Raw genomic sequence first — 23,341 nt, 5'->3', positions numbered from 1 at the left:
GTTGCTGTGGGGATCCCAAGTCATATTTTTAGCTGAATCATAATGAAGCTACAGATATTTCACATTAAATATAGGGATGGTTGTGGTTGTTTTTATTCCCCAGTTTCCTTAATACTCTCTTGTCGATTTTGCAGCCTCGTCCTCCAGCCAGAAGCGACACAAAGAGTCCCAAGGCGGTGGAGCATCGAAGAAACACAAGCGAAGTCATAAGCCTCTCAGCTTGCACCCCAAAAAGAACCACAAAACAGGTAACACTGGGCAGAAAAGTCTGTTGTGCTGTTGATGATGCATTTTAACCCTAAAAAAGCTGCATTTATCACTACTGATGTCATATTTTTAAGATCTCTTTATTCTAATTAATTCTAGACTCATATATGAATAATAATAATAATAATGCACAATAAAAAATAAAGGAATAATTACTTGAATAAGAAAATAAAATCAGATGCGTGTTTCCGGCTTTCTGGTGGATTATTCGTGCACAGCATGTACAATTTCTATGTTTAAAATGACTTAGAACCACCAGTGGCTTTTTTTGACCCACTTGTAACTGAGGAACAACTCTGCCAGTGTGCATTACTTTGAATATAGCTACCGATTAGTAATTTTAGGGTGTAATACATGAATACGTGTAATACATCAATTACTTTAAGGCAGATTCGAGTGTAAGGGCCTAAACAGTTTTGTGCTCTATATGTTTTCATCTGATAATAAATAATTGATCAGATTTTAAAAGTCAGAATATAATCTAATGGGGGAGGGGTGGGGGTATTTATTTTTCTTCTTTTTTTTCATAAATCTTCCATAATTAGCTAATAGGCTTTGTGAGGTTTTTTTTTTTGTTGTTTTTTTTTTGTTTTTTTTTTTACTATTTTTGTTTATGTAGCTCTAATATGTTGCTCATTGTTTCACAAAGAATAATCCATAGACCAAAACCTGAAATAACCAAAACAAAGGTAGACATTTTTTCTCTATGACTGTCTCCTAATGTCTCTCTCTGTCCCATATCCATATCCCTTTATCTCTATCCCAATCTCTCTCAAACACTTTAGCCAACAGCAGTGACAGCGAGGACCAGTCTATCAGCGAGAGCACTGCCAAATCGCCCACGTCCAAGAGCAGCACATCTGACATGAAGGCCATCGTCCCACCCAAGTGCTCTGGCCGGACACCGCCATCCCAAAAATACCACAAACACAGTGACTCGGAACACTCGCAGCCCAAAGAGCAGCATGGAAACAGCCGGGGGTCCCGCATCTACAAGTGGAGTTTTCAGATGTGTGAGTGTCATGTGTGCTTCAGAGCAGCTCAGGGAACCAGCTTTGAACTTTGGGAACTCCTGTCATCACATTAGGAGGTTTTGTGATATTAAGTGTACAGAAATATAATTCAAGCATCTGCTCTTGTTTTTCACTACAGCGGATTTGGAAAAGATGAGCAGTCTAGAGAGGATTGCGTTCCTTCAGGAGAAACTGCAGGACATCAGGAATCACTATCTCTCACTCAAATCCGAAGTGGCCTCCATCGACAGAAGACGAAAGCGAATGAAAAAAAAGGAGCGAGAAAGTAAGTTACCTGTTACGGAAGTAACTAATATGGTGGTAGACAGAAATGTTAGGGCAGACCTACAATGCAGTCCAAAAGTAACTGGACAGGGACGCAGTTTTTGTCGTCTTAGCTCTTTGCCCCACTGGAAACATGAGTAAAATTCCAACAATCTGTGAATGATGGTTGGTGTACCGTGGTGGTAAACCCCACCACCTTCCCCTATGACCGACTAGGGTCTAGGCAAACACACCAGTCCCTGGGCAAAATTCCTAACACTATGTTCTACCTCTCAAATAGTTTATTTACCAAACATGTGTAAACACTGTCATTTTCAGGGGCTCCGAGTGGCGGAGTCCCAGAGTCAGAGTCTCTCTCCCCTTAGCAATGTTGGCTGGCATAGGCATCTGTTAGCTGGTACGGTGGTCAGGGGACCTCCAAACATGCCGCCCAAGAATGCCTCATCGGCAGCAGTTCAAACAAGGGGCGGTGGCTGACTTTGCTTGTATCAGAGGAGATGTGTTAAGTCCTTACCCTCCTAGTGTCAGGAGCATTGCTAGTGCTAGGGTGGGTGTGGTTCCAGATTTGGAGAAAAGGGGGGAATTTTACAGACTGCATCATGTCTGTGTGTTACTGTATCTGTTACACACGTTTCTCAACTGTGAACTCTGAAACTGAACCGCTCTGACCCAAGCAGGTGCAGCAGTGGCTTCATCCTCCTCGTCCTCCTCGCCGTCATCCAGCTCCCTGACGGCGGCGGTCATGCTGACTCTGGCGGACCCTACAGTGTCGGGCTCGTCACAGAACTCTGGGGTTTCGGTGGAGTGCAGGTGACACCAAGAGAAATGACCCTCCTGCAGCACAGAGCACTTAACCAGCACCCAGCCAAGCCTCTGGCCTACTACCCCTCATACTGTAGGACCCAAACTCTGACGGACAGAGTCACCTGACACAAAAATCCGGGGCACAAAAAAACGCAAAGGAAACCAAGAATCGGAAACAACAGAGCCAGACAACAAGAAGCACTATTTTCTATTGACAACTGTTTCCTCTGCAAGCTAATTGCACTCAAGTGTACTTTTTTCTGAAAAGATTGGGGATGGAAGATTGCATAAAACAATCTTTTTATGGAACACCTTCTTCTCTTTCTTTTTTTTTTTTTTTATGTTTAGTTCTGAGCAATAACTATGTCCATGCAGATGTAAATTCTGACCTTTCTGTGGCGAGTATAACCGCAGCTGCAGTGCTATACCAAGAATTGCAGTCTGTTACCCTGGTTTAAGTAGATGTCTCCTATCAAAACAAAACTTTCCCACCACAGTTTATTCAGTCGTTCAGTGGCCATGGTCTGTGTCATCCAGTTCCCACCCGGAATTATTTTGCTTATAATTATTATTATTATTGTTGTTGTTATTATTTTTATTGTTGTTGTTGTTTTGACTTTATGCTGTTTAGGTTTACGTGGCAGAGTTTATAGCTGCGGAAATGCACTGATGGCCGTTTTGCGGATGTGGAGAGAGGCCTGTTTGTGTGGTAGTGCCTTGAAGTTCCTCTTTTAAGGCATTTGCTGGGACTAATGCAGTGAGAAAAGAGTCCAGCTGAGCGGTAGCCCTACAGCTAGGGAGGTGTCTGCATATGTTTCATAATGCCTCTAAGTGTTAAATGTCGAGTCATTTGCAAGTTCACTTCTATGAACCCTTACGTTTGTGTTATTCGATTCATTTGCAGTTTGTTGAGTCGGTCAGTCAGATTAGCGTGGGCCAAGAGCAGTGATGCTGCGCGAATGTCGATCAACAGAGCGGTTCAACACTTATTAAAAAGCCTTATTAAAGCTTTATGAATCTATATTTATTGGCCCACCACCTCAAGCGTTACCAACTGAAGCCTATACTCCTGCAAAATCCTCTGAAATGTACTTGTCTTGTATTCGAGACACAGGAGGACTGCCAAGGGCTGTTTACTACTAATGGTGTGTGTGTGTGTGTGTGTGTGTGTGTGTGTGTGTGTGTGTGTGTGTGTGTGTGTGTGTGTGTGTGTGTGTGTGTGTGTGTGTGTGTGTGTGTGTGTGAGCTGATTAAGATTGTAGACGGTTACGTAGAGAGAATTAAAGTACTTATTTTGTTTGTTTGTTTGTTTTAGCAACCAGGATTCAAAATGTATTTTACTACTGAGATATATGGAAATACACCCCCTGCAGGTGGGGATTTGGGCAGTTAATATGGCAGTATTTGGAAGTGCAATGACGAAAAACAAAACAATTCAAATTAAATTCCCTCGCAGTAACGAAATCTGCTTCATTTAATATGTAGCCTCCTGTATACGGAGGTCTTCCTCTACCTTGGTTTGAAGAAACACGTGTCATTTGTTGAGGAGAGGTCAGTCAAGTGGTGTGGCCAGTGGCCTACGTTTAAAATAATATACAGTTAATAACTGACAAGGTTTTTTTTTTTTTTTTTTTTTTTTTTTTTTTTTTTTATAAATATGACCAAGGAAAGTAAGTGGTCATCATCTATGTTATGGTCATATGTGTGTGTTGTATGTTTTTCTTAATTTTTTCTTTCTTTCTTTCTTTCTTTCCTGCTGGAAATATTCAAAATTAGCACTCATTTGTACACAGGGAGTACACAGGCAGTTGTCTTGCCCTGGGGGTGGGTGGGGGGGGGGGGGGGGGGTGATTATTAGTACAGTATGATCCAGTCCCAGCCATTCAAATCAATTGTGGTGCTTTCATTGCTCTTACGGAAAAGGCTTTACCTTAAAATTGTTAATTCTCCAAGACGGTTCATTAAAGACATAACCCTGGCCAGAGAAACGGTTACAATGACAAATATGCTTTTACAACTTAAAAAAAACACAGAATAAAAAAAACAGTTACTCTGTATGTGAACAATACTGACAACACCTCCAGTGTTTCCTTTGTATAGCCCCCCCATTGTACCATAACCTGAAGGTCTGTTGTATGTAATTGTATGCCTTTGTTATACATTTGTATATTAAGAGGTGTGTTTTGAGTCAAGCTATTTAATATCTTGCACTGTTAATATGTACTTTCTGTACAGACAGTTTTACCGTTTTAACTGTAGTGTCTGTGTACATTTTGAAGGTAAAGCATGTCTTCTTTTTTTTGGTTGGTTCCCCTCTACCTTCCTTTTACATTTAATGTTTTTCCTTTTACTATGTCTCACACTTTTAGCTTTTTGGCTTCAGTTTTCAGTTTTCATACTCTGTTACATGCTTTCTTCCCCTCCCTGTTCCTGTTTAGTCCTCATTTCTTTCTGTTGAAGCTGTGCTTGTTTATTAGACTTTTTTAATGTGATTTAAAAGTATTTTCCAATCTGTACATGGACTGTAAAGTTTTATGGATCTTTCCAAAAAAAAAAAACCCAACAAAAAACAAACAAAAAGACCATGTGTAAAATGAGTGAGAATGTGGCAAAGATCTATTGTATTTATTAGATTCATCAGAGGATGGGAATTGTGTAATTTATTGTACAAATGTAAGAAGCAAATCCTCAGTTTTAAATAAATGCCATAGTTTGTGAGTTCTAATCTCGACTCCTGCATGTAGTAGAGCTGGTACAGCGGCCCACGTTACACCTGCACATACACCTTCAGTTGAAGTGGAGCCTATAGAGCTGGAAGCAAATTCTGTGTAATGTCCTTTTAAAGGCCCTGCAGTAAAGCCCGTTCTAAAGGATAAAAGGATAAAGGATAAAGGTGCACGTATTCGTCACTGTACAGTGTGGACTGTACAGCGAAATGTGTCCTCCGCATTTAACCCATCTGGTAGTGAACACACTCACACACACACACGTGTTAGGGGCAGTGAGTACACACACACACCCAGAGCGGTGGGCAGCCAACTCCAGCGCCCGGGGAGCAGAGAGGGTAAAGGGCCTTGCTCAAGGGCCCAACAGTGGCAGCTTGCCGAGCCCGGGAATCGAACCCACAACCCTGTTATCGATATCCCGGCGCTCTAACCGCTGAGCCACCACTGCCCCTGACCTACACGCCACACTGCTGCATCAGTGCTGCATTACTGTCCCTTTAGACTGACTGACTTTGCTTAATTTGCACTGATATATACAGAACTCCAATATAGAGTCATATACTAAAAATACACGAAATACTCAGAATATGAAAAAATGTATGGAACTATGTCCAAATGTTTGTGGACACCCCTTCTGATGAATGCATTCAGCTACTGCACCCATTGTTCTCATAGATGTGCAAATGCACAATAGAACAGGGCACTCTGGATCAGATAAATACCAGACAAAAACCTATTGGCACCTTGCCTAATACCGGACATGGGGGGCTTTACACCCCTGCAGCCCAGCATTGAGCTTTTAAGCAGTGTGAAACTGTGTTCTCCGGAATTAAGGATAGTTTCATCCAATCCTCACAGCAATGGTCCAATATTTGGTAGAAAGTATACAGTGGACAGTAGAGACAGTAACTCCACAGAAAATGGATAGGGCTTCTTCTAATACCCTTGATTTCAGAGAAAGTAGTTGGGAGAACCAAGCTTGGTGCCAGATTTCTCCTGTGTAACAATAATAATAATAATAATAATACAAATTATTTATTTATTGTTTTTATTATTATTATAAATCAGCATTAATTATTCAAGTGGACAGGTTATTTGAGATGTATGTACATGTCTTTCCTGTTCTGTAGATTTATTCTGCACTATATTGTAAACGCAGTCTACACAAGCGGCTGATGATGGAGCAGGCTGAGACTACAGCGGCGTGAAGACGCTGCGTCACCGTGGCGCCTGCGCAGTCAGTGTGAACCGGTACCCTTAGTCTCCGCAACACACAGCAACTTTTATTAAAGTTAATATTTTAAATAGAAATATTATTAAATATATCTTTGGCTCCAAACGTCCCGTGTTAACTGAGTAAGATTTTACTACAGTAAATAGTTTTAATAAACATCGGATCAGCATTAAAGCACGAATCCCACGCTTAAAAGGGATAGATAATTAATTACATAAATAAATACATGTTAAATATGTTCTAGGAGTCATTAAAAGGGAAAGGGACGAGGCCATCACAGTCTGGTTTGGGAACAGCACCAAGCAGGACAGGCAAGCGCTACGACGAGTGAGACGTTCAGCAGAGCGAATCACTAGGATGGAGTTTCCTGACCTGCAGTCCATCTACAAGAAGCGGTGTTGGACCAAGGCCAAGAAGATTGTGAAGGACCCCAGTCATCCCAACAATGGACTGTTCTCTCTGTTGCCCTCGGGGAAACGCTTAAGAACCCTGAAGGCTAACACAGAGAGAACGAGGAGGAGCTTCTTTCCACAAGCCATCTGTGCCTTGAATGGGGACAGGGACTTAGGACACTAAATCAAAGTATCTACATACACAAACTGGACCCTCACTCACTACAATACACAACCATGGCTCACGGAGAACACACTACTGACAACAACGCAAATATTTCTTTTAACTCACACATACACTCACATACAGATAAATATGTACATATGTATATGTATATATATATACACACACACACACAGACACGCACTATTTCATCTCTGTATATATATTTGTATATTTGTATTCTGTATTTTTTTTTGCTTATATTTCTATATTTTCATTTTTATATTCTATTCTTAACTTAAATGTAACTTATTCTATTTTTATTTTCTTCATTTTTATTTTATTTTTCTTTTGCACTTTTGCACTTTACTTCATTAAGTTAAGGTTTAGTTAAGTTTAAATGTAGATTTTTATTGTATAGCTTGATGTGAGCAGACTGTCAAAAAAGCATTTCACTGCAAGTTATACTGTGTATGACTATGTATGTGACAAATAAAATTTGATTTGATTTTTGATGAAACGCGAACACAAGTAGCGCAGATCTACAACGTACACAAATACGCTGCTGTCCAGTTTGTATTATTTGTAGATCAGTGCATGCGCGTGTCTGTTCCTGTTCCTGTGCGCGGTGACGACAGCAGACCGGAAGGGCAGGAGGTTGGTCACGTTGTGCAGTAGCTAGCTAGCTAACGCAGTGGCTACCGGCCCCGGCTCCGTCGCTGCTCCGCAGAAATGATGGACAGTAAATTGGGCACGCTTGCTCTTGGAGTCAGCGGAGCCTTGTTCATCGGATACTGTATTTATTTCGACCGGAAGCGAAGAAGTGATCCTAACTTCAGAAAAAGGCTGCGAGAACGTGAGTCCTGAAGACCAGGTGGCGAAGCTAACAGGCTAACAGGCTAACGAGCGTGGGCTGGTGATACTGTGGGGATTATTCTGCCGGTAGCGAATTGCGATCGCTTAAGCGTGTCTTTGCTTGGTGTGTGGATGTTGGTTTGTAAGGGAATCCAGCTGAAATCGCTACGTATTGAACGTCAGCTGATGGGTTAGCGGTATTTAGCGTTGCTAGCTGCTGAGTCCGCCACAATGCACCAAACCCAGCCCGAGGAGAAGCTCCAAAAAACAACCCGTGTTCAGCAGGAACCAGTTAAACCAACATGGCCTAATAATAGCTAGCTATCTACATTGCTGCTATCCTTAAACCCACAGATGTGTTTATTTACATTTATAGATTTATTGAGACACAAGCGTAGATATATAAATATATCCAGAGCATTTTCTGTGAGCGGGAACATTAAAAAAAAATTAAACATGGAAATTAAATAGCTAAGAGAAAGCTTGCAGACTGTGGGAGAAGTGGAGGGTAGTAGAGGAGAATTACCGCTTGAGGGCGGCTTTCGGCTTGGGCAGACGCTAGAGGGCGCTCCTGAGGGAGCCCCAAATGAATGGGTTATTATTGAGCATTTGAGCAAAATTGTAGTTTATAAATATGATCATTTTCATACAGAAAATCACCTTTTTTTCTTGATACAGAACTGCAGCCCATGTTTCAGCGCCTCATACATACTTTTTTTAGCAACTATTAAAGAGCTGAAGTGTCCATTTCTAATGACTTGCTTTACTGCAGATGAGGGAGTGTACACAGATCCAATAGGTCTTTATTTCTCTGTTATTGTATTAATGTATATGTTGTTTAATATTGCAAGGGTCATTTAGTTGCAATAAATGATAACATAGCATTGGCTGGTTAGGATGCCATAACTCCAGCGTCAGCTCGCCAACCAATCAGCACTGTCATAGCTGTAATGCTACTAGGATCGCTGTTGCTGGATGTACTTTTCTTTGCTTATTCGTGTGAAATACCTCATTCTGCTGTCCTAAATTTAATTAAGGACTTGGACAAGTCCTGGATGCTGTTTTAACTTGAAGTGTTTTATCCGTTTAGCTCTATTCATCCCGTTCATTAAGGAGAAAGGAGGGAAGGAGTGTGATCGCTGTGTAGTAGAGTGTGACATAGTGCCAACATCCGCAATAGATAACACCACCGCCTGACACTGAGCTATTACACCATGTGGGAGACTGGGGTTCGATTCCCAGTCTGGGTGACTGTGCTAAGAGTCCCTGGGCAAGACTCCTAACCCTACACAGGCCCACCTCTGTAATACCAGTGACCTTGTAAGTCGCTCTGGATGAGAGTGTCAGGTGGACAAACTCATAAAGAGGGCCGGCTCTGTCCTGGGGTGCTTCTTAGACCCCGTGCAGGTGGTGGGAGACAGGAGGATGACAACCAAGCTGGCATCCATGCTGGAGAACAGCTCCCACCCCATGCATGAGACTCTGGCAGCACTGGGCAGCTCCTTTAGTGACCGGCTGCTTCACCCCAAGTGTGTGAAGGAGCGGTATCGCAGGTCCTTCCTTCCTGCTGCCGTCAGACTCCACAACCAGCACTGCTCCCAGCGGACCACATACACACACACTTAACTACACACACATGTTCATGTTCAGGGAATACTATGTGCAATATCTCCCCCCCCCCATGTGCAATTAAGAGTCTTTTGCTGTAAATAATATTGTTTATTGCTTTTTTAATTCTTATCTATATTGTGTGTATATAGTGTAAATTATTTATCTAAATTTTTGTAACTGAGTGTCTTGCTATCCCTTTCTGCTGTCACACTGTGAATTTCCCCACTGCGGGACTAATAAAGGACCATCTTAATAGCCAGCGGGACATAGGCTCTCTAGAGGGTTCGGTGGCAATCAGAAAATAGAATATTTATGGAAGAGTGATGAGTTGAAATCCTCTTCTGACAGATGAACTAATTAACTGTTTCTTTATATTTCTAGGTAGGAGGAAGCAGAGAATTGCTCAGGAAAAGTCCGGACAGGCCAAGGTAGGATAAGCCTCTCACTATTAATTAATTGTTTGAGAGCGGTTATGACTGTCTGCCTGGATTATTGAAACACCATTAACATAAAATCTGGACTAACATAAGCTGGACCCTTAGGCATGAATTCTCACTGTGTTGGTTCTCTGTTAAGTTACCAGACCTGAAGGATCCAGGGGCTGTGCAGCAGTTCTTCCTGGATGAAATTCAGCTTGGGGAGGAGTTGTTAGCACAAGGTGAGGCCTCTTCTCATATATGTTCTGTTCAGTCTGTGAAACCTTTGTCGATCAGGTGGCCGTTGACATAGTAAATGAATCAGTCGAAACTGGAATAAGCTAATGACCTTGCTTGTAGCTTACAGTATGCTCAGAAAGTGGCATCGTGCGCTCTAGATGGCAGTATACCTATTCAGACTGTGAACTCAGTAGTGCGGTTTCCTTAAATTCATCACTAGAGCTGTCTGAACTCCCTGCTAATCCCCATTGTTTCTGGCCAACTTTGCAGGAAGTTCCAGAGTGTAAAATGACCAGTTCTATTACAGTACTAACTTGGACCTGTTTTGTTAATTAAATCATTAAAGCCCAAATGTGTTTGTTTTGGTTTGTTTTTGTTTGTCCCCCCCCTCCATTAGGAGACTACGAAACAGGTGTGGAACACTTGACCAATGCCATCGCTGTGTGTGGTCAGCCACAGCAGCTCCTGCAGGTGCTGCAGCAGACTTTGCCTCCGCCTGTCTTCCAGATGCTCATCGCCAAAGTACCCACCATCAGCCAGGTGCGTACACCATATAATGTCCTTTAACATATCTACGGTATCTTTCAGACTTTTCCTGTCGCAGGAAAGTCTTATATTGGCCAGAACTGTGGCTGTGGTTTGTAAAGTGTGAACGATTCCGTGGCAGGATTTTGCCAGTCTGCAAGCTGATGCAGCGCCTGACTATTACCAGCCGTTGATGTTTAGGTTTTAGTGGGTAAAAGATTGTGTAATCGCTTGTATAGTCAGCACACCACTATATCCACATAACGGGTTACAGGTGATTAGCATTGGCTAGTTTGTAATTTGGCATCATGCGTTTTTACTGCATTCTTAAAAACCCCCCAATTGCTTGCTTTAGCTTTCGGGACAAGCAAGAATGCAAGATCAGTACCTAGAATAATCCAAAGTTGAGGGTCTGTTTTTCAGTGACCTTTGACTATTTCACCTCTAGGACATTACTATTGCTATCACTTTTGTCTGCACGCATCATCTAGGTCAAATTAGTCTAAATCCTATTTTCAATAGCAAGGTTTTAGGGCTAAGGTTTGGGGTTAGGAGGTGTTATTAAATTGCTTCTGTTCTGTTGATTGGCTTCCAAATGTCTACTGTCAGTCCATCATTTAAACTAGCCGAGGTCTATCTATCTATATATATATATATATATCATATCTGATATGATATCATAATCAGATTTGGTAGTAAACCAGGATTCAGCTAATTCAAAAGTGTAGACATACTTACTTGCTTAACATTCATGCAGATTGACACTCACTCTTTCTCTCTCACACTGTCCTTTCATTTCAGCGATTAGTAAGTGCTCAGAGCTTGGCTGAAGACGACGTGGAATGAGATTGGAATGAACACGAGGCCTTAGCCGGCTGGTCATCGAGTGGTCAGCCAAGTCCTAGTACAGGAGGTGACCGCAGGTGACTGCAAGTCTTCTGAAGTGCTGATGTAAAGTCTGTCTGTTTTTTTTTTTTTTTTTTTTTTTTTTTTTATATTTTAATTTAATGCATTATTTAGTTCTGTTCTGCATATTCTGCTGTTGGTTAGTGACCACTCTGTCCACTACACTGCACTTTTTATTCTCAGATTGCCTGGAATGTCTTGGCAGGACAAGCCTTTAATTACAGTTAATGATGTACTTATTGATGGAGATTTACACACGTGACTCTCGAGGGACCTCACATGATGTCATTCAGGATGTCATTTTTCCTTAAAAAATAAAAAGCTGTTTTAATTGTTGACATGACAGTCGAGACGCTGTTAACTGCTAATCGCTGATGTTCAGAAAAATAATGCTGTTCCACTTTATTTATCCGAATCACCGGATCTTTGTAAAAATTTCTTTTCTAAGTAGTCATATAATAAAGTTTAATGTGTTGAGTGGTTGTGCTGGTTCAGTATACGGCTTCTTTATATTTGGTTTGATTTGAAATGGTTAGAACAACCTAAAAAGATTGTGCTTACAATAGTGGTAAAAGAACTAGGGTGACTGATTTTATTCGCTTTTCAAAATGACCAGTGAAACTACACTGTATAGACAAAAGTATTGGGACACCTGCTTGATTATAGTTTCTTCTGAAATCAAAGGAATTTAAATTTAAAGTGTTTATTCAGTATAAACGCTGGAGCATTTGGTGACCGCAGCCTTAGTGGGCCACTTCATCCGCAACTCCCAAACTCACCCCAAACGTATTGGATGGAGCACCATCATTCCAGAGAACACAGTACCACTGCTCTCCTATTCAATGCTGGGGGGCTTCATACCCCTCTAGCCCATGAATGGCATTAAGCTTGGGTGCCAGTAGGTTCATGTTTATCTGCTCCAGAGAGTGCTTTTCTACTGGCAGCACTACTCTTTGCACATCCGTCAACATCAGCAATGGGTGAAACTTAAAGTAGATGTGAATGTACTTCTTAGAAAAGTGTCCACAACCATTCAGACATATAGTCTGCATGTCCTTGGAGTTTTGTATGTACTATAAAATAAAGGTAAATCTAAGAAAAGCATCACCCTACAATAACAGATAGAGCATCTAAGACTGTGGAGCCTTGAGACAGCTGCTTCCTGTCACAGGTTCCTAGATGTTTTTATAATGAAGGAAGTTGGAGGATCAGTGGAACTTGCTTTTTAGACCCCTGTGATGCAGTGTAATGCCAGTTGGGGGCAGTGATATTAAAGAGAAAATATTAAAGCAACAAGAAAGTAGAACTGAGCCCTGAGAAAGCATTAGTCTTCAAAGAACACTGGTCTTTTAAATCAGCAGTAGTTGAGAATCTGTTTATTAAAAAATCATTTATGGTGTAAAAACCTGAGAAATTAGCAATGGTAATGTGTCCTGGGTTGCCAGTATATGTGTGCTTTGGGTTTTAGGGCTGCTGTTGCTAACAAGAAATGTGCCACAGGTGGTGAGGTACACCTCTCAAAACCATTAGGAGAGAAATAAAGCCCTACTTGTGGCCTTGTGTGTGTCCACTTTTGCTGCCAGTTTTCAGAAATAGATCTGTAAACATATGTCATTTATTGGGCTTCATGTCCTTTTGGGTTTCTCCGCACGCGCTCAGTTTTCCTACAGTAGCTGCTTGCTGACATTATTGATAAGTGGAATAAGTGGCATGTTATTCTTTGCGGACAAAACCGATGGCCCTTGCATTAGGTGCCAGAAATACACCAGAATTACTACGTTCTTAGTGGTTCAGTTGCATAACAGAAGGGAAGCTGTTGGTGATTCTTAGTGGTACTTTCTCAATGGTGTTCATTGGGGTTCAGTGAACATTATTAATTACTAATGTTCATTAATACTGAAGTGTTAACTAATGCAGCAAATAACATCATGACGGAGTGTTTCCACAGCAGCAACATGGGCTCTGTGTTATACGGGTTAGTGCAGGAATGCGGTACAGGTCCAGATTCCAAGTCAACCTATGATCACTTTCCAATGCTCGAACGTCTGGACGGCTGATCATTACGCTTTAGACGTGTGTGGGTGTCTGAAAACACACCTGAACACGATCAACTGGTGAGGTCGACATAAAGGACAGTTTCAATGGATGGATGTTCGGACTAACCTGCTTTAGATTAATAAATAAAAAAAGATAAAGGTGCATTATTGTTCCTATTTATTTATTTTCATTTTTTTTCTCAATTGTTTTCTCTCTTTTTACCAATACCATTTGTCTGGCTCTCTTATCCAGAGCGACTTACATTTGAATCATGTTACACATGTAGGAGAATGTAGTGCTAGGAGTCTTGCACAATGACTCAATGACTGGAGTAGTGTGGTGTGTTTGCTCAGCACAGGACTCCAACCCAGTCTACTCAGAAAAAATACATATATACACATTGCTCTTTTTTTATTATATATATATATATATATATATATATATATATATATATATATATATATATACATACATTCCTTTTTTATTATTATATATATATATATATATATACAGTGCCCTCCATAATTATTGGCACCCCTGGTTAAGATGTGTTCTTTAGCTTCTAATAAATTGAGTTTTTTTCTAAATAATATAGGACCACGATAGAAAAAAAGAGTAAAATCCAACCTTTAACTCAAGTGAATTTATTCAGTAGGAAAAAAATCCCACATTAAGAAATAATTGTTTAACATCAAATCATGTGTGCCACAATTATTGGCACCCCTGATGTTAATACTTTGTACAACCCCCTTTTGCCAACAAAACAGCACCTAATCTTCTCTTATAATGTTTCACAAGATGGGAGAATACAGATAGAGGGATCTTTGACCATTCCTCTTTGCACAATCTCTCTAAATCATCCAGCGACCTGGGTCCTCTCCTCTGCACTGTCCTCTTCAGCTCACCCCACAGGTTTTCAATGGGGTTGAGGTCTGGGGACTGAGATGGCCATGGGAGGAGCTTGATTCTGTGTGTGGTGAACCATTTCTGTGTAGATTTGGCCATATGTATATTTTGGCCTTAAATATATTTATGTATGTATGTATACACCTGCACAGCTTATTTAGCCAGTTACTCGTGGCTGGGATGGGGAAACGCCTCAATGAATGAATGGGACTTCATTCAAAATGGTGTGTGGTCTAGACTTAATCCTTGTCTGGGAAGCTCATCCTAAGTTTTACTTAAACATCTCTGTATGCTGACAGGGTGTGTTAGTACATCCGGATTATTTTTTGTAGAGATGAGGGCATGTGATGAAGCAGCTTTAGTGATCTGAGTCTGAAGCCCCGTGTCCAACCCAGAGGAGACTGTAGCAATCCAAGACCCAAAAGGGGAACCCATCCTCCTGTGTTCAACACTAGCTATGTTTTATCAGAGGAGGAAGAGAATTACATCCACATACAGTTGTCATGTTAATACCTCAAGTTCAAGTTGTTTATTTTATTGATGATGATGATGATGATGATGATAATAATAATAATAATGTTAATAAAAGGAGATAAGGGGGCATGCTGGTGAGGTTTTAAGGCTTCATGCTGGAGGGTGAATGGCACATGCAGGTGGCTCCAGTGTGGAAATGGGCAAGGCAGGCATTAAAGTAATTAGATTGGTGAGAATGTGGTGTTAGAAGCCGTGTCTAATATTAGAGCAGCACAGTGCTTCCCTAAGGGTGTTCTGAACCCTTGTCTCCTGTGGAGAGCCAGGGGCTTGCTTGTGCCACAAAGCATGTGAGCATGTGCACAGCTCAAAAACTACTCCATCCTTCACTACTACGCCTGTACTGTGACTTTACATGTAGGGATTATTCTCCATCCTACATCACCAGAAAAATCATTTATACAGAGTTAAAACGGTTGTTTTTATCCATTCAGACTTTTGCTGGCCCTGTTTTAACCTTAAAAGTAGTTGATCAGGCAAGACAAGTGGTGGCGCAGTGGTTAGAGGGCCGGGCTATTGATAACAGGGTTGTGGGTTCGATACCTGGGCTCGGCAAGCTGCCACTGTTGGGCCCTTGAGCAAGGCCCTTTACCCTCTCTGCTCCCCGGGTGCTGGAGTTGGAAAACAGTGGTGTAACAGACGTGTTGGTAAGCTGGTAGAGGCAGTGTGATGCTCTGGCCAATGTTCTGCTGAGAAATCTTGGGTCTTGTCAAAACAGCATCCAGGTACCACCTTACTGAACATGCAGACCAATTACACCCCTTCATTCTTTTAGTTTTCTTTCATTTGAATTTAGGACTTTGCATTTTCTTTATTTGAGGGAACAATTTTCCAATTCATATTCACACTTTTCCATTTTTTTATCCATTTAGCAGTTTGTGAGCACGCTTTCATTAATTTGAAGGGGCAATTTTGTAATTCATGGCAAAGAGTTCAAGGTTTTCACTTTTTGGCTAATGGAACATTTTTTTGTTAGTTCATTTTTCAACTTTTCAGTAATTTTATTTATTTTTTTAAAAAAAAATTCTATTTAAAGAAATTGAATCTGGGCTTTTCACATTTGGTAGGAATGTTTTATCGGAGTTTATCATTTAACCTTTTTTATTATCAGTGTAAATTTATTATCAGGTTATTATCCATTATTATCCAGCTCCCTAAATATTACATGTCAGTGTGATATCTGTGTGATTATGTAGATTATATATTATTTGTGTTTTTAAGTTTTAAGAATCTTACATAAACATTTCCAGAACATATCAGTGTTTGTCTAACTGGGAACGTTGAGGGAGAAATGTTCTAAATAACTTTGTGCTGCAAACCATTCCCCATTCAAACCACGTCACATGTTTTCAGCACCTTCATGGGATGTAACCCCCAAAAACTGACCCAGAGAGGATGTGGGATGTGCTGGACAAACATGTCCGATCCATGGAGGCCCCACCACATCTTTAGGATGAGCTTAATCTGAGAAAGTGTTTTTAGGAATTGCTCACAGTTAGTGAATTCTATAGTCTTTCAACTGGCTGCTGGCCACTGCGCTCAGAGAGGGGTCATGGGCGCCCATATTTGTGAAAAGATGGCCAGCAGTGCTGACTGTGCTGTGAACCCTTGTCACCAATGTTCTAAGCCAGCTCCCATTCACCGACTAATTTAGCGGCTCGATCAAAGCATGAATTCAGCCTGAGCGCGTGATTCATTCAGCCAACACTGAAGCAGGGAGGGGAGCTGCAGGGCTTTGGGCCAGTTGCCTTCACTGACCTCTCCTCAGCACATAGATGGGATTTTGTGCGTGGCAGCTGTGCAGCGGGAGGGGGCGATGGGGCAGGATGTTTACCAGGGAAACAGGCAGTCCCGCTCAGCCGGGAGCTGGCACAGACCCTTCTGAACCCATTCAGACAACAGCACTGACTGCAGATATCAGCTGCCTCACACTACTCACAGACAGGCAGCTTTATTCTTCCCATGTTTGTTCTTCTTTCTTGGGCTAGTGCTGGATTACAAGATCATCTATAGCTGTTCAGCGTTGAATATATATATATATATATATATATATATATATATATATATATATATATATATATATATATTGCTTGTAAAATATTATTAAATCATTAATTTTTGTAATGGTTAAAACTATGATGCCAGATCCTGGAAACACTGTGTCAGTTTTGCAGGGTATTGTAAAGCAAAATCATTATAATTTTGAATATTAAATAAAAAGACTGCACAACTTCTGATTGACTTCATCACCACAGTAAAGAATTCCCAGTCCCATCATTTCACACCAAACCACTCTGAGTGACTTCGTACACAAGTCCATGATCTTTGGCCTCGGTGGCATGATGCAGAAGGTTTGAGAAAACTGGTGGAATTCCACTTCAACATTCCCCTCTAGAGGAGAGTGGAGTAAGATGAGCCATTATATATGTTTAATAAGTTAACCTATAACCAAGAGACATCAGAGATGAAACTTATGTCTACAATTCATCCACTAAAACCTTTCAGCAGGGTTCCGGTCTCAAACAGACCAATACGCAATACAGGCTCCAAAAAGTGGCTCCAAAAAGTGGCTCAAGTGGCTCAAGTTCTCTGCTGAAGTCGCTCCTCAGCGAAGCGTTTCAGTCTGCAGAACAGCTGCTCACTGGATGTTACTTCCTTATTACAGCACTCTGAGTAAACTCTAGAGAGTTCTATGCTGAAAATCCCAAGAGATCAGCATTTCTAGAAATACCCAAACCCAGCTCGTCTGACCCCAACAAACATGGCAGGCTCTAAATCACTGAGGTCACAGTTTTCTTCATTCTGGTGGCCACTGACGGCTGATTAAAGAAGTGCATGAATTGATCAAATGTCATTCACCCTCCTAATACTCATTATTAGGATGCTAAGCTAAACCCAAGTGTGTACGATAAACCACTGCTTCACCTTTCCCTTTTGGTCCACAGCCTCCCTTTTGGGAAAAGTGCTTAGTCTAGCGAGCCAGAGCTACACTTCTGCTAATCCATTCACATGTTCTTACTCACTGCCAGGTCAGTAACATATCTGAAAGAACGTCTCAAACTTATGATGTTAAACTGATCATTCCTGCTATGCCCAAAAAAATGTACATGCTTATGTGACAAAAATGATTTAGCCTAGATGGCAGGTGGTGGTTCAGCTTACCCACTGGTTCGTCTTACTGCACCGTCCACTACATGTTTTTCTCATCTGGGACCAAAAAGGAAAGCAGAGCGGTAGCCCTGGAATGAGCATGGGTGCCTAGAAAATAACACGGTCTGTTTTCTTTTTCTCTGTTTCGGGCTGTTTCTGGCCTCCTGCTCAGTTTTCACATTTTCTTCCTGATGCAGAAGTATTTTCCATTTCCTGTCTCCTGGCTGCCCCCAGCACAAATACCTCTCAGAAACCACCAAAAAAGTTGCTGGTTAAGCTAAAGATATGGACCGTCCTACAACCTGCACTGTCACCTAATTCTTCTTATATATTCTTTACACTTTACTATATAAAGAAGCATGGCTGAGATACCGGTCAGCTTCGTCTAGGGTAAGGGATAAAACATGTTCAGTTGTTCTTTTTAAAATGTCAGCAGGGAAGAAAAACGCCTCTCTTATAAGCGTATGTTAGCTTGTTGGTTATGAATTATGACAAAATAATGACTTTCATGGGGTTCAGAGTGGCTCACTATGGCCTGGCTGGCAAGTTCGACTCCCAAGCCATGATGCTTCATTGCCTTCATTAGCCAGAGTCCAAGAGAGCACAGCCAGCCAAGCTCTCTCTGGGTGGGTAGATGCCACTCTCTCCCGCCACAGAAGTCTGTTAGCTGGTGTGGTGGACCTGGCGGCCCAGCACTTTCCTCTGAGCGAGTTGGCTGCCTGGTGATGTTCAAAAAGATGCGATGGCTGGCTTTGCATGTATCGAAGGAGACGTGTTCATGTCAAACGGGTGGGTTAATTGGCAGTACCAAACTGGGAGAAGAAAAAAAAAAACCTTTTATGACGTAAGACACAGTCTTATAGTGTGAAGTACAGATTATAGACTATATAAAATGTGAAAAAGTGAAAAAGGCTATGAACGGCATGTCTGGGGATAAGAAGCTACTTTAAGATATACAAGATATACAACTGCCCAGTCAGTTGGAATAAAATCCTGGGGCGGATTTTTACTTTCTGGACCTGAGTTTCCCATCTCTGCACAAAGAACTCATTCAACACACTCCACACACACACATCTGAATGTGGAGTAAGGTGGTCTGGTGCTTCAATAGGGGGCACTGTTGTTCCAGTAAAACAGCAGAGCCCCGACAGATAGGCCTGTTGTTTTCCTGGGAGACAGAGGAGAATGCAGGCCTGCCAGTGAAACTCAAGCATGACTGCAGCATTTATGTATAGAATGGACAGCCCACATTTTATTAACATCAGTGCAACTATTCTGGAAGCTCTAGCTCAGTGCAGCCTGCAGGACAAAGCAGTAGTCAGCTGGAATAGCTCAGAATATTAGCATGGACAGAATAAACAGTATACACGTCACTTCGGTGAGAAGACTCTGGATGGCAATAAAATGACCACAAGGTAAACATGTTTCTATTACCTGGATGTTTGCATTATGTGGTCACATGAATCAATGGAAGAAGCAAAAAAAAGAACCCGAAAAAAGTTGCTGGTTAAGCTAAAGATAAGGACCGTCCTACAACCTGCACTGTCACCTAATTCTTTTTATATACTCTTTTAGACACTTTACTATATAAAGAAGCATGTCTGAGGTCAGCTTCGTCTAGGGTAAGAGATAAAACATGTTCAGTTGTTCTTTTTAAAATGTCAGCGGGGAAGAAAAACGCCTCTCTTATAAGTGTATGTTAGCTTGTTGGTTATGAATTATGACAAAATAATGACTTTCATGGGGCTCAGAGTGGCTCACTATGGCCTGGCTGGCAAGTTCGACTCCAAAGCCATGACGCTTCATTGCCTTCATTAGCCAGAGTCCAGGAAAGCACAGCAAATCAAAGAAGAGGCCTTGGATCACAACGTATAGGCCTGTATTTTAGATTGGGAAGAAGCAAAATTCCGACATTTTTGGTTTGTGATACACAAAGTGTTTAAATCTAGCCAAAGATCATAAATCAAGATCTATCTGGAAAAACGTGGAGAACTGAATCCAGACAGAACTAAAATGATCACACTGCCCGTGAGTTCAGTGAAGAACAGTGGGTAATTTTCTCAGGGGAGGAGGAGGAGGAGGAGGGGGGGACGCAGACATTGCTCCTTGGAATGAGAGACTTACACCAGGACCCAGTATAAATCCTTACAAAAATCAAAATACAAAAAAGGATCCCTGCTAAAATGCAAAGGAAATTCCTGCAGGAACACTAGGAATGATATTTCTACAGGAATATACAGGACTATTTTCCAGTGAGATTCCTGATGAAATCCTGCTTGACTCTAGCACCAGTTATTCCTGTGGATTCCTGAATGCTGCTGGTAGCACCAGTTGTTCCTGTGGCAATCTTGAAGGGATCTTGCTGGACATGTCCCACTCCTGCAGGTGAATGTAAATGCTAACCTGCAGATCTATGTAATCCCTGCATATTTCCTGCATGATACCATCACTACTCATGCGCAAGGGTTCAACTTCCTACTGGAAATGTTCAGACTTAAGACTGCATGTTTAACCAAGGTTGAACTTCATCGTCGGCTGCTTGTTGAGCATGAACGAAGGTTTGGAACAGCCCTGAGATTGTCCACAGATTGGCGGCCCAAAATAGCTTCAGCCGACTCATCTTTAGGAACCAGAAACAAGCAGAAAACAGAGGCAGGAACCTGAACAATCAGAGCTTTTCCCCAATGGAAGCCATATTTCCAGCCCTTCTCTCTCTGTCTTTCCCTCCTCCTTGCTCTTTTCTCACCACTTCCATATCCTGTAGTGCTGTGCTGGCTTTGGCGTCTGGCAATATAGCAGCATGAGACAGTCCATAACACTCCAGAGAGAGTAAGGCCCTGTCATAGCAGGAAGGAAGGCTGGGGAAATATGAGCCAAGTCAAAGCTGGGCTAATAATAATGCTGGTGCTTTGCAGCCAGCAGCAGCGGGGGGATTTAATTACTCAGGCAGTCTTAAGCCCCGTGTCATGCGTTGTGAAAACGCAGCAGAGGGGAGGATGGGAAAAAATTCCCTGGCAGGTCCTAAAAATAAAGTGAAGCCTACGTGCTCAGAGTACTAATGGCAGGCAAACACATGCCCTAGTTTCGTGCTCAAAGTGGATAGCTTAAAAAAAACACATGAATTTAGAGCAGCCTGGCAGTCTTTGTGTAGTCCCTCTAGCCTACACGATGCACTGCCTATTCAGCGCTGCACTTAGTCATGTGAAACTCGACTCACTCACTCTAAACTAAGAGCTGCAATGCGTAAATAAACACTGTTCAAGTTTCAAAGCCTGCCCTTTACTCTCCATTCCACACAGATCACACAGAGGGGAACTAAAGCTGCGAAGACGGCCCATTTTGAGGTCAGTGTTTTTGTGATGTCACAAAAACTAGCGTGTTTACTTACATCCGCCTACTCAGCCTGCAGCTTAGCCCTGCCCATTCATGATGAAGTTTAAAAAGGAGCATTTCAGCCTGCTTTCTGAATGAGCCAACAGATAAGAGCAACCCTAACGACTACACCCCCATCTGAAGTGCCAGCGTTGAATTTGAAACACTAGCGGAAACATGCCTCCAAGCTGCTACGTCACATTGTGCACTTCCAACAATAAAAAAGAGAGTGGAGGACAGCAGCATGAGAGAGCTGTGGCTTCAGACGTAAGCTCTTCATCATAGGCTTGGGTGAACACAGAAAAAATGTTAACCTGCTACAGTTTTGGGACATCTGCTCACTTATTGTTTTATATTAGGGTTTTTTTCTGAAATAAAGGGAATTAAAGAGAGTTTATTTATTTATTTTTATTTATTTAGTCATGATTTATTTATTTATAGGATGTTGGATGATCACCACCCCACCACCTCCTCCCCAACTAGTCCCAAAAGTGTTGGATGGAGCATCGTCATTCCAGAGAACACAGTTCCACTGCTCCACAGGTCAGCGCGAGCCCACGTCTGGCATTATTGGCTTGGTGCCAGTAGGTTCATGTTTATCTGCTTGAGCAAAAGCCTCGCATCTTCATTTTGGACTTTTGGACTGTGTGAATCTGGCAGTTGTTATGTCCATTGTGTCGAGGTTTCACAACAAATTGACCAATAGAAACCCTTCAAAAATGACCTTGAGGAAGATCCTTTGATATTGACTTCTAAGAATAATGAGACCAGACCAGAAATAACACCGCTGCCGTTGGTGTTCTGATTCTTTCAGGAGCCTTAGTTCAACTTCTGTCTGTCTTGCAACCTCCTCTGTTTCTCTCATCAGGGTGTGAAGATTCTCTCGATCACCAGCTTGCCGTTGTCTCGCGTGGTCTTCAGATTCAATCATCAACTTGCCGTGTACCCATCGTGGGATCGTGCTCGTGGCTTCAGGCTGTTTTGGCGGTGAGGTCCAGCCATTCGTCGTGCTGATTGGGGTGTACTTACTTTTAGAGACCTGCAACTTTCAGGTCTTTGGCTTTCAACGATATAAGGCCACCCATTATCAGGTACATCTGGATTGTACACAGAAATGTCTTCTCCCTGTTGGATGTTGTGCACACGTGGACTATTGGGGTTATAACTAACAGTGAACTACACGCTCTAGCTGCTGCTTCAGGTCATTTGATTGTGCCCTGTAGACTAATTCTTCTGGCCTGTCCTTCAACAAGGCCCCTCCCTAAGTCACTTCTTATTTTCGGTTTCGTGTCTACTACTGTAGGCTGTCCTCCACCCAGATAAAATGACAATATGCCTTCATAAAAACACACTCCATTAGCTAGCTTTGTAACCCAAAGCCGTTTCTCTTTCTCTGTCTTTGTTGAGACCCCCCCCCCCCCCCTCTCGCTCTGAGTCTTTTGCTTTCACCACTCTTCAGCATTATCTGACGTATCATGGCTGCCGACAAAACTCCCAGCACACTCGTTTCCCCTCTCTTGCCTGTTTTTCTGTCTCTCCTGCAGCACACCAAGGTGGGGGAAGGGGGACCGGGGGTGAGTTGTGGGTTAAATAAGCAGTCTCTGTTTTCCTTTTCCCCTTTAACTCCCGCCCTCCACCCTCCCTCCACCCACCCTTGTTTTTCACAACGGTTCTTCCTGTCTCAGGGGCTCCTGTTTAAAGCCCTCAGACAGACGCAGCTTGCTCTGCATACTGTAGCTCTCCTGCATTAGCCTGTAACAAGTCGTAGGCCCCAGGAGACATGTCAGGAGATGGGTGGGGATTAATGGAGGAGGCTGGCTTGTAGGGGTAGACATACTACTGGAGTCCTTTTTTTTGAGCGGTCAAGAGCTGTTTGTGTCGTTTCGCTCCACTGTTTGAAGATGTGTA

The 23,341-nt window shown here is 42.1% G+C and overlaps 2 protein-coding genes and 1 non-coding gene across 7 annotated transcripts in view; all 3 read left to right on the top strand.

Annotated features, from left to right (window-relative positions):
* Nucleotides 1-2,473, top strand: part of arid4b (AT-rich interaction domain 4B) — a 60,019-nt gene extending 57,546 nt beyond the window's left edge. For 4 of the 5 annotated variants that reach the window (XM_072677452.1, XM_072677454.1, XM_072677450.1 and 1 more), the window contains 4 exons: nucleotides 135-248; nucleotides 1,053-1,280; nucleotides 1,420-1,566; nucleotides 2,240-2,473. In XM_072677452.1, coding sequence (XP_072533553.1) covers nucleotides 135-248; nucleotides 1,053-1,280; nucleotides 1,420-1,566; nucleotides 2,240-2,379 — 629 coding nt within the window. In that variant the 3' untranslated portion in view covers nucleotides 2,380-2,473. The remainder of the gene's footprint in view (nucleotides 1-134; nucleotides 249-1,052; nucleotides 1,281-1,419; nucleotides 1,567-2,239) is intronic. The other variant, XM_072677453.1, reaches the window with a different exon arrangement.
* A 5,066-nt stretch (nucleotides 2,474-7,539) lies between these two features.
* Nucleotides 7,540-11,919, top strand: tomm20a (translocase of outer mitochondrial membrane 20). Its single transcript, XM_072677455.1, has 5 exons — nucleotides 7,540-7,740; nucleotides 9,732-9,778; nucleotides 9,927-10,008; nucleotides 10,404-10,546; nucleotides 11,333-11,919. Exons 1-5 carry the CDS (start codon nucleotides 7,617-7,619, stop codon nucleotides 11,375-11,377), a joined length of 441 nt encoding a protein of 146 aa, XP_072533556.1. The 5' UTR covers nucleotides 7,540-7,616; the 3' UTR covers nucleotides 11,378-11,919.
* Nucleotides 10,851-10,986, top strand: LOC140555032 (small nucleolar RNA SNORA14). Its single transcript, XR_011979653.1, has one exon. It is a non-coding gene; the product is annotated as a small nucleolar RNA SNORA14 (small nucleolar RNA).
* Nucleotides 11,920-23,341: the final 11,422 nt, after the last annotated feature.

The sequence above is a fragment of the Salminus brasiliensis genome, chromosome 4 (assembly GCF_030463535.1).
Source record: "Salminus brasiliensis chromosome 4, fSalBra1.hap2, whole genome shotgun sequence".
Lineage (NCBI taxonomy): Eukaryota > Metazoa > Chordata > Actinopteri > Characiformes > Bryconidae > Salminus > Salminus brasiliensis.
The sequence above is the reverse complement of the archived record's forward strand: the minus strand, read 5'-3'. Positions and strand labels throughout refer to the sequence as shown.